This window comes from Centroberyx gerrardi, chromosome 14, assembly GCF_048128805.1.
Source record: "Centroberyx gerrardi isolate f3 chromosome 14, fCenGer3.hap1.cur.20231027, whole genome shotgun sequence".
Classification (NCBI taxonomy): Eukaryota; Metazoa; Chordata; class Actinopteri; order Beryciformes; family Berycidae; genus Centroberyx; species Centroberyx gerrardi.
The window spans coordinates 16696979-16708836 of NC_136010.1; the positions used below are offsets into that span (position 1 = coordinate 16696979).

At 41.1% G+C, this 11858-nt stretch overlaps 1 protein-coding gene across 3 annotated transcripts; it reads left to right on the forward strand.

The window, feature by feature from the left end:
• Nucleotides 1-6501: 6501 nt before the first annotated feature.
• irf10 (interferon regulatory factor 10) lies at nt 6502-11851 on the forward strand. 3 transcript variants are annotated; one of them, XM_071924551.1, is made up of 8 exons: nt 6502-6938; nt 7846-8041; nt 8456-8541; nt 8865-8919; nt 9403-9507; nt 9609-9995; nt 10287-10405; nt 11294-11851. In XM_071924551.1, exons 1-8 carry the CDS (start codon nt 6768-6770, stop codon nt 11396-11398), a joined length of 1224 nt encoding a protein of 407 aa, XP_071780652.1. In that variant the 5' UTR covers nt 6502-6767; the 3' UTR covers nt 11399-11851. The 3 variants fall into 3 exon arrangements, with proteins under 3 accessions (XP_071780652.1, XP_071780651.1, XP_071780653.1); XM_071924550.1 differs by having other exon boundaries at nt 11316-11851; XM_071924552.1 differs by having other exon boundaries at nt 9442-9507; nt 11316-11851.
• Nucleotides 11852-11858: the final 7 nt, after the last annotated feature.

An 11858-nucleotide genomic window follows, 5' to 3' on the forward strand; every position in this document is an offset into this window, starting at 1 on the left:
GAATTGCCAACATATCAACACTCTAAAGAATCAATATACCATTCCCCATGTTCCAGGCTGTCAAACTTGTAGCCTGCTGAGATCTCAGAGTGCTTGGATAAGTGTAGGCTATAACATAAAATCATATGCTACATCAGTGTGTAAACTGAATAACGTTTTGCGATTGGTTGCGTGGTGACAGGTATGCAGACCTGGAACGCACTTTGGCTCATAGCAGCTGAGGAACAGGCAGTCTAGCCAAAGAGCACGTAGGAGTCTAGACTAGTAGAGAGCAAAATAGAAGAGAATGTGAAAGATGGCGAGGCAGCCACTGCCGATACTGTTGCAGCAAATAAGCGGCAAGAAATTCACCACCCATGGCCTTATTTGAGGGAGTTGTCTGGAATAGGTTAGAAATCAGAGCCTTTATGAATCAAACATCTCCAAGTAGGAATGAATACTAGGAACTGCTCACCCGTGATTGCCTTAATTCATTAGATCACACACAGATGATACCATCCACATTGAATATTTCAGTATCTCCAGAAATGTCTCAGCTCAGATGAGAAGGCTACTTTTACTTTTGATACTTTATGTACATTTAAAAGCAAATACTTATATACTTTCTAAATGTCACTTTGAACTTTACAAGAGTAATTTATTTTATTTATTTATTACTTTTACTTAAGGAATCTGTGTTGCTTCTTCCATCACTACTTTACTCATAACTCAAAGTGTATGAAAAACAAGCCCATGTCCTCTGTGTTTAGAAATGAACCACTGTGTAACTATTTCAAATGACTAAACTTACGAAGAGCAAAAATACAAAAATTCAAGTGACTTTGATTCAGGAATTTGATCCTGTGGAAGACCTTTCTGCATCCTTATGTATTAAGATTTCATGTCAGATATATTGTACCTTGCTCTAAATGGGATAACCTGACAGATTTCCATATGGACTTCAAAGAGTACAGCTGGTAAGGTAAAGACAGAGCATCAGCCACATAGGAGCATCGCCTGTGGTTCTGCTCTTGCCTCTACTGTAGTCCGTGGAGTCCCTTATGCTTCTACTCCATGCAGCCAGCCACCCACAGAGAGACCAGCAGAGACCCAAGCAGGAAAACTGCAGAACTGTTGTGAAATCCTGTCCAGGCCAGTTCCTGTACAAGATGGCTCTCTGGAGTCTGATGAGAAGCCTGCTGTGGTACAACACCTGAAAGCCACGAAGAGACCAGCAGAGACCCAAGCAGGAAAACGGCAGAACAGTTTGTGTTTGGAACACCTGTCCAGGCCATCTCCTGCACAAGTCTCTCTGATGCCTGTGAAGCTTGACGTGGTACAACCCCTGAAAGCCAATTAGGTGCAAATCCGAACCGGCTTGCCTGCCATTGATCCTTTGCCGGACAAGACACACCAAGCACCTATCAGTCATATGCCAGCGGTATGCGTCTTCCCAAAGATCCGAGTGCCTTATTCGATTCCCAGCCGAGTGTCTACCAAACTTGTTCTGGAAGGACAAGGGCGGTCAGCGCCACTGAAAAGCAGAGTAACTGCAGCTGCTATGCCTGAACCACTAGTGCATGACCCACTGCAATGTGTCGGTCTGACTAATCGACCTGGACTAAGGATCTTTTGTGATATGAGTACCAGGCGACCACCTGCCACGCCACCATCTACTACAGTCAACTCACCTGAGTCTCAGGTCTCGCCGATCCCTCCTCTGCAGCTGGACAATCTGCCTATGCCACCTCTGATATGGCAGCAGCTAATTCAACATCATCACGTTTCCGACCCACCCCACCAAAAACACGCAGGCCCAGCAAAAAGATCATACGAAGATCCGGGCCTGGAAGGGTGGAAACCATTAAAATCAGGTCAGTTTGAGAATCTTCCTAACCTGACTACCAGAAGACAAGACGAAGACTTGACCTTCAGGGGAATTTTAGCAGGAATGGATACACTGGCTGTTGCTGGAATTGAACTTGTGATGTTACAGTTACAGTTACAGGACAGGTTCTCTAACCCCCAGCCCATATTTCCCATCTACATCCTGCTAATCACAAAACCTCACTTTTAATATCAGTGGAGAAGACGCTCTGTCCAGACCTCAGGCGACTCTATGACCCTACAAGGATTTTGTTCTCTTCTGTTGATCGGTGAGGGAAGAATTCCTAAATGAAAAAAAATTTAATTACAAAGGTTGTAATTTATCATTTATTGAATGTATGGAAGAAATACTTCTTGGTGGATCTTTAACGTTCAGGTTTGATAGCTAACTATGTAAAGCGTTTTGCATTTTCTCCATCCCATATGGAGAGAATTCAGACTTTTTAAGTTAGATAACTTAGATAACCAGAAAATAAATGGCCCAGTGTGAGAGATGGTAGCTCCACTGGTCTGATGATAAACCTCCACAGTTCAGATTTCAAGATGAAAAGTGGAGGACTAGGCAGCTCCCAGTGGCCAACAGTAGAAGACTGTGGTTGTGCTAGGCAGCTCCCAGTGGCCAACAGCCTAAAGGAACAATTGCTCCACAGCTTTAGGTTACAATGGACTTTGGTAGTAAGCATGCTTATAAGTTTTCTGGTATGTTCATTGTCTTTAATCATCCACTACTATTTTGTAGGCTTAAATGTACCCATCCAAATGGCACTTGTCCATTAGAAAACACAATGAACAATGCACAATGGTTTTTGCATCTATTTTACAGTTAATTCCATTTTTAATTGCATGATTCCACTGAGTAATTTGATTTCTGTTGTTCTGTGCACCCTATTCATTTTTTATCAAAAGTGACAAATTTTACACGTTTACATTATCCAGCATTGTTACTGGCTTGATGCAGCTCGTGGTCTGTTTGCTGAAGGAGAAGTTACTTAGAGGGCACAGGTGATGAAACTGAGAACACAGATTTATTATACTCAATACCTTCTAACAGAAACGTCATCTCTCAAATATGTATATTCAAAGTCAACTGAGAAACAAGAAATGGTGTACTACTTATATCAGTGTTCCAGTGAGCCCTAAAAGCAAAGAAATAAAAAGAAATACGCTTTAAAATAATTAGTAATATTTATCCATCCAGTGCACACACAACATTGACCATAATATGTGTATGTTCTGTAATGATGAAATAGAATCAATGGATTATTTGTTTTTCTACTGTGTTTATGGTAAGTATTGTGGGAATGTGTGGGAATGTATGAGACCATATATCGTACCATTTAATAGAGACAATGTAGTCTTCAGATGTTAGATGACAAGAAGATAGACTTTGTTATGAATAATTTATTACTGTTAGAGAAAGTCTTTACTCCTCCCTCCACCCACCATGTTCACTCGTCCCGCACCAGTCTGCCCTCTCCCCTCAGCATCCTGTTTATCTCATAGCCTGGCTTAGATTAGTGATCCCTGCCACCCGCAGACTTCCCAGCCTCTCTACACTCAGTGTGTGTGTGTGTGTGTGTGTGTCCATGCGTCTAGGTCAAGGGTGTTTCGTGCCAAGACACTAGAGAGCAGGCAGGGCAGGGTTTCAGGAGTTTGGCAATACCTCCCATGTCTCTGAACCTCGGTGCTATCAAACCTGATCCTGACTGTGTGTGGCAAGTCAGCAGAGCAGTGGATTCCATTCTCTTATCTGATCTCCTGTTTCTGTCAATGGGCCAGAAAATAGATTTTGTTTTCTTGTGGAAGATTTATTTAATTATAAATTATTGGAGTTTCTGACATAACATTTTTGGGTAATCTACAATGTGTTCATATGTGTCAATGACAGTGAATATCTAAACATCGAAACTTATATATATATACACACACTCATACACACAAAAAAACAACAAAAATACAAGCAACATAACAAAAAATATGGATATTTTAAATAGAGATAGTTTTATGCAGTATATATATAAATATATGAGGAATTTATATATTTATGTATTATTATATACATAACATACATAACAACCTATTATGTTATATCTGTAATACAACATAATACAGACAAAAAACCTGCATGATTACATTATTAATAATCCATATCACATTGCGTAAGTTTATAATTTGTGTGATGCCAGATGAATGAGTCAGATGCATGGTGCTTGTGAGTCTGTTTCCATTTGAATAACCTGTCAAAGTGTGCCACTAATTCACAGCTCCTCTGGGAAAAAGATGCTACACATAATTAGACTCCAACTACTATTCTGTGGTTTTGAATATGTAGCGACACGATGGCTTGTACAGAACGTGTCACACTCTTCTCTTGGTTGTGTGATATTTATTGACCAATGTCAGCGGTACATCATTCACACCCTGCTGAAAGCCATGGGCGGAAAGGTTTGTGGTCAACAAATGTCACACAATTGCATGAAGAGAGCACCTCTTTCTGTACAAGCCAATGTGTTGTTACATATTCAGTGCTATATGCATGTGCTCTAGTAGTCAGCACCTCATTGGGTGTGTACACTTTTTCATTATTTTTTTGTGCACAAAGTCGGTTAAGGGTTTTTAATTCTAAATTTCAAAACAGCGGTCAATTGACATCTTGGCCTTTTTGCTTTTAGCTCGGGGTCATCTCTGTTTCACTGCAGCAAGATAAAGTTAGCTCACCATGGCAGAGCTCTCTGACCCCAGTTTGGAGGTTAATGGCGGCTATAGAAAGTAATGGAGTAGTTATGGTGGTCTATGTTCTTCTGTTAGGTGTCGCTCTCCAGTCTGCCTCAGTCCTTTTAGCCCTCCGTCCCCAGCAGCTAGAGGCCCTACCCTCCAACCTGAGCTCCCCGACACCAGCTCCAGCCTGCTCCCCAGGCCCACCCATCCATCACCACCTCACCCCCCCACTTCCTCCTGGTGTCACATTGTTTTATGTCCCCACAGGCTCCACTGCTCCTGCATCAAACTGATGAAGACGGGGAAACAGGGGCGTTTATTTACATTGCCCTAGAGCTTCACCCCCCCCCCCCCCACACACACACACGCACACACACACACACACATACACAGGCACACATGTACACATACATTAAAATGACTGAGTTAACTTCTGTACAGCAAATACTCTCCCTTAAAACAAATACAGCCTGTCTTGCCACTCATGATTTATGTTTTTGTATTAGGGAATCTGTATGCTCAACTGCTTAAGAACTCAATTTATTAAAGACCCAATAAATTCAGTGTCTAATGTGTCCAACTGATTGGCAGGTTAAACAGCAAACAGCTCATACTGTGTGAGGAGAAAAGGCAATAAGACATCGTTTTATATCAGAACTTCTCTTTTGACATTGGGTATACTGCCCTCTGCTGGGGGAGTTTATCCATGTGTGAGTGTGTGTAATATCATACAGCACAAAGTTATACTCCAAGCCTTTTTATACACTGTAGGCTACATATCTATCTGACCTTTGGATCTCTATATAACACTCCCCAACATCACTGACTGGTCTGAAAATGGATGCCTAATCAGTCAGCACCATAAACCCTGGAGGGAGGAGGGGCTTCTGGGAAAAAAAAACGGTCCCTTTCACCCACACACTTTCGTTTTCACATGGAACTTTCGGTATGATTCCATCAAGTTGACCTATGTGTGTGTGTGTGTGTGTGTGTGTGTGTGTGTGTGTGTGTGTGTGTGCGCGCGCGCGCGTGTGCGTGCGCGCGCGTGTCACTGTGTGTCACTGTGTGTCATGGTCTGTTCACGTTGCTGACCCTGCAGGTGGGGACAAATAAAAAAATACTTTATTCTCAGAATTCTGACTTTAAACTCAGAACTCAATTACATTTTTCACATGTGGCCATAATCCTCTTCCGTACATAACATTATTTTTTAAATGTAATAATTTAATAGAATTTAACTGGTCTGGTCCCCAGGGTCTCCCCTAATCACTAAGTAACAAAGTACAAAGTAACTCCTTGGGTCTACTTACATTTATTTAGTCTCTGCCCACGTATGATATTCTTCATGAGACACTGAATTTTGATCAATACAGGATGATAGAAGGGATGTTCATTATAGGTCTAGGCCTACTATGCTTTCTTTTATAGGTGCATGATCATCATTCGGAAAACATCCACTAATATAAACAAAAAACATCAAACATATTTTCAGAAAAAGCATTAACTAAGTTACTCTCTTTAAATAGCTCAGATCAGTATGATACAAATTACTGGGCTATATATGAATTATATATTAGTACTAGTCGTAATCTTCATGACATAGATTCATAGTATTCATAGTATGTTTCCCCTCGTTTTCAAGCTGACATAAATTTATGTCACCCTTTAAAGGGGGGGAAACTCTCTAAATATAAATAAAAATATAAATAAAAGGGTGACTGACTGAGTTTGAATGACACCCCATTACATCACTAGCTTTTATTGTACAGAGACCTGCAGCAGCCCCACTTGTCCTCTCTCGTGGTCTTTACTTGGTAATGATTAAACTTTCGCTGCTGCTCTCCAAGCTGCAGGAAACCGAAAGTAAGCATGAAGCTCTGTGGCTTTCACTTTCACTTCCAAGAGCGCTCTCCTAACTTTAGTTGCGACGTTCATGTCACCTGCACTTAACTTTATTGGTGAGGTCTCTCTGTGTCTCATTTTGCTAGAAAAAAAATTGGTAAATACATTGTATTTGTACGTAAAACATATTAGCGTTTTGTATGTCAAGGGAATAATATCGATTATTTTCCGATTGCAGTAGGAACGTGATTGATTTGCGGTCGAGCCAGTCTGCAAACAATGTTTTCTGTCGTTTGGCAAATAAAAATTAGACCATTGTCTCTGTAAGATATGCATTGAAGATGGAAGAGGGAGCTAAGATGCACCTGAAAGAGTGGCTGGTAACTCAGATTGATAGTGAACAATATGAAGGACTGAGCTGGGAGGATGAGAACAAAACTATGTTCAGGATCCCATGGAAGCACGCAGCGAAGAAGGACTACAAACAGAAAGAGGATGCAGCTCTCTTCAAGGTCACAATTTTAACATTTGTTTTCTGTGCTGTAATGTGTAACTCAATTCATTAGCAGCAGTCACAAACAATTTCAGCATGTTTAAATGTATTATGGGATCGAAATTGATCAACTAATTGACCAACTAATTTGCATTCTTTACATACAGCACGTGTAACATCCTCAACAGTTCACTGATTCACTGATTGATGACTAAATTCACTGATAAGTAAAGGGAAACTTACGTACCATACTACGAACTATAGAAGGCAAAAATATCAGTAAATATTATTAGTGGAGTTTTTAAAACTAACTCTACTGAACTCTACGAAAAAGTAGCTCAACTACACCCAAACTACTTTGTGAAAAAATATAGGATAATATATCGTTATTATTATTATATTGTTTTCTTGCAAATAAAACATTTTACTGTTATTCTTCTTTTAATCATATAGATCTGTTCTACAATAGCCCGGACTATTGGCTTTTGATAATAATAATAATTCAGGAGAAACACATTAGTCTACTATTCTGGAATAGGAAATTCCTTCCTTATCCTAACAATTCGTCATGGTGTTCAGGAAGGAGCTTTGGCCTACACAAGCCTCTGAGTGGATTGCAAAAAAATTAGTTCATGAGGCTAAATGGCAGAGAGAAAGGCAGAGAAATTTAGGTTTACTCTTTACTTATTTATTTGGAAAAATACAGTTTGTATTGCCTTAATTACATGTCTAAATATAGTTAACCGCTGAAAAAAAAACTGCTACAATTGGAATTAAACTATCACATAACTGCTGCAAAATAGCCAAGTTGCTGGAATACATTAGTTTACCAAGCAGTGAACTACTCCCCAACACTGTTTCTTATCCAGTCGATTTACTCATGTTTAATATTGCATGAGCATGTGATATTTCATTGTCTTCATCAGGCCTGGGCCGTGTACAAGGGCAAGTACAGGGAGGGGAGGGACAAAGCAGACCCCACCATGTGGAAGACCCGTCTCCGCTGTGCTCTCAACAAGAGCACAGACTTCCAGGAGGTCCCTGAACGCAACCAGCTGGACATCACTGAGCCCTATAAGGTCTACCGTATCCAGCCAGACAATGAGCTTGTCGGCGCAACAGGTAAATACACAGAAAAGGTGAAAGAGATTAACTTTAGGTCTGCGGTCAGACATAGAAAAGGTCTCCTTTCCTCTCACATCCTCCTCTTTGAATTTGTAAGTACAGCACATCTGAGCCGTTGAGCGGTGGAGGCGGCTTCTTAAAACTTTATTTCCTTTAGTTCCAGTCTCGCACACTGATAAAAAAGGAAGAAATCCAAAAGAGGCCAGCTGATGCAATAAAGGACTGACATTTACTGTATTTTGCAGAAGATGCAAAAGTTTTTTATGTCAGTCCTTTGGTCTCCTTTGGACTTCTTCCTTTCATATCAGTGTGCGTGCTCTTATTAGTTTCTCTGGTCTTTGAACCCACATACCTGAGACACGCCTGCTAAATCATAGGACTTTTCCTCAGAGCGCTTGTTCTTCTCCTCAGAGTCTCCCCAGACGGAGAATCAGGTGATCATCCAGGCTAAGAGGTCTAATTCGCCTCCAAAGAGCCCCAGACTCCTGGACACACAGGTCAGATAAAAAAACACCTCAACATGTACTTCAAACACAGACAGTCTTTATCACTGAATAATACTCTTGTCAGCTCAGTCCAGGCCAGCTCTGATCCTCTTGAACTGAACTTGCTAATTGTCTGATTATATACTGCTTATATACTGCTTTTTAATTTTTAATCTAAGAGAGGTGAAGATCAAACTTACTTTCTGTGGCAATTGTATGCATCTACAGGACATATGTTGTTAACAACACACTCATTAAATAGTGCAATCAATTTGCCATAAACTTGTTGCCAGTTTTTTGTATGTTTACTTTGATTTTGGTTTCTGTTTTTAAAGATTAATTTTCAAGGGGAATCATTTCAAGCGAGAAATGAAGAAAGGAATTTGACTGGTAAGGATCACACAAACACACAAAATGTAGATAAAATGGTTATGCCCCAATACAAGACTGTGGTGGAGGAGCATTACCATAGGCGGGACAGCATTGCTTGGTTTTTTTAGCGGTGGTTCTCAACCTTTTTGGCTCACTACCTGCAAAAACGAAACTACTCATGGGCGTTGCAAGCGTAAATACAAAGAATGGTGAACATTGACATCAAATTATCAATTTTATTTTACTTTTTCAGACTATTTTACTTGTTATATCATTTGAAAAAAACTAAAGCAAAATAAAAAAAAATATTACTTCACAAGAAAAAGGCATTTATCACAAAGATTAACAACCCGCTCATAAATTTGGATTTTAGAGATATAAATTTTTTCCCATGCCATCAATCATCTTGCAGCTCCCTGGGGTGTCCCAACCCAGGTTGAGAACTACAGGTTTATGGTATTGAGAAAGTGCTAAATGAAACATGTCTCTGCTCTGCTTTAGAGGATCTGATGAGGGAGCACATGTATTGTGATTTAACAGAAAGGAGGCCAGGAAGTCACAGCTCTGCTCCTCTGACCCTCCTCAGCCCCACACTCACTATAACTGGTAAGAAACCTTACAGACTCATGCACAAGGACAAAACTAACTGAAATGTCACTGGTAGATGTGGAAGACTGTGGTCAACAAGATGCGTATTGTGTGTATAGACTTTCGTATGCAGGTGAGGTTGTTCTACCAAGGCCAGACGGTGATGAAGGTGACCACCAGCAGCCCAGATGGCTGTTTCATCCTCCAGGGCTCCGTTCTTTTGGGAAATGAGAGGATCTACGGGCCCTGTAGAGCCCAGCAGCTCTCCTTCCCTTCCCCAGGCTTGATATGCCTGCAGCCGGGCATGGCTGAAGCAATGGGCCGCCTCCTGTGTCATCTGGAGAAGGGTGTCCTGCTGTGGGTGGCCCCAGACGGGGTGTTCATCAAGAGGTTCTGCCAGGGCCGGGTGTACTGGAGCGGTCCGCTCGCCCAGCACACAGACAAACCCAACAAACTGGACAGAGAAAGAACCTTCAAGCTGCTTGATATGCCCGTGTTTCTCAAGGGTGAGGCAGCATATGCACACTTTAACCTGGTTGTTAGTAGATTAACTCCTGAAAAGAGAGATAACAGCTGCTAGAAAGAAAAGAAGCTTGAATTCATTAGCTACCAGTTAGTCATATCCCACTAGCTTGGACAGAAATGAAAGGTCTTGCTTGGCCGGCTAAATGCATGTGTTTGCGGTTGGTGAATTGAGCTACCTAGAGTTTGAGAAAGAAAGAAATGATTGCATCAAGCAAACAGACAATGTGTTGATAAGATCAATCTGAATCATTCCACTGCATGTCTGTGCACAGAGCTCCAGAGCTATCTTCAGGGCGAGGGACCTGCACCTCGCTATGAGATCGAGCTCTGCTTTGGGGAGGAGTTTCCAGATCCCAACATACCCAAAACCAGGAAGCTGATCATGGTGCAGGTGGGTCACGATGATGTCGAATCAGAGGCTAAGAATCATTACACATCTTTTTACTGAAGCAGAGTCTTTGCTTCCTCTTGTTGCTGCTAATTTACTCAGAATGCACAGGTGTAGATTTGGGAGGAGACAGGAGGACATGCCCCCCTCCCTCCCCCCCTGAGTATTAGGCGAAGGATGAATTGTCTCCCCCACTTATTTCTGCCTCACACACATATACTGTATTTTTTTACTGGCTCTGCATTTTTAGAAGCATAGTTGACATTTTGTGATTGGCTTTGGTCACAAGCGAAAACACCCCTTCCTCTTTAAAAAAATGCCTTCCCCTAGTTTTTTGAAACTCCTGTCAATGCATGCCTTTAAAGGCATTTCAACAACTTAGTCTGTGTAGGGCATTGTAGAATTTATGTATGGCCTATGCCATGTTTCATATTTTGCTTATTGTTTGTCCTGCAGATCAGGGGTTCAGTTCAGAAATGTCTTACTGTATTTCACATTGACCAGTAATTTTCACTCCCTCTCATACCTGCATGCTTCTCTTATGTAAATGTATATCTTTTGTTTCAATGTTGCTGATGAAGCAAGGGAAAACAGAGTTGCATTTAGTCTACCATAACGTCCATAGTATGTCAGTGTGATTTGCTGTCCAGGGTTTGATCCAGAGTGAAATGAAGCCTACACCACTATTTGAATGTGAATAGAACTCACACGCATTAATGTAATTATGTAATTGAAGATTATTCTACTGTTTCACTTATTGTCTCCGAACAAGAGCGTCAGCTAAACGCCTATGACAAATGTACAATGTATAACAGAGGTAGTTCTATTGATGACCACTAGAGGTCCTCATAAGCATGCTGATCGTGTATTCCCCTGCGTCCTGGTGGGCAGGTGGTGCCCTTGTTTGCTGTAGAAATGCTGCAGAGATTCCACGTTGGAGAGACTGAGGAGAAGCGGCATACTCTCACCCTCAACACAGAGAGAGACGAGATGTAGGAGGACCAGGCAAGCCTCCAGCTGCTAACTCAACCCCGCACCAGGGTAGGCATGAACAGTATGAGGGGATTACTGAAGGTTTACCTCCTCGCCTGTCATCATCATGAAAGACCTCATTCTAACAGCAGAGCAAACAAGACAAGCAAGAGTATCCTCACTGGAGATTTATGTTTGATAAAGGAATTATGTAATTACTGGCGCAGCATTGTGAACCTATTTACAGTGTGTGGAGGGAAAATTCAAAGTAATGTTTTCCACTGACTTCATAATTAAAGTTCCTTTTTTTCAGTTTGTTAAATCAAACAAACAAAACATGCTAATAAAATAAGTAATGGCAATGTAAATTTTTTTGTTTTCCTGCAGTTTTGGTAAACCATGTTCCCTATATATATTCAATGATTATTTAAGTATATCCTATTACTCTTATATACAGCGCTGTACAGGGAATAAAATGACACCT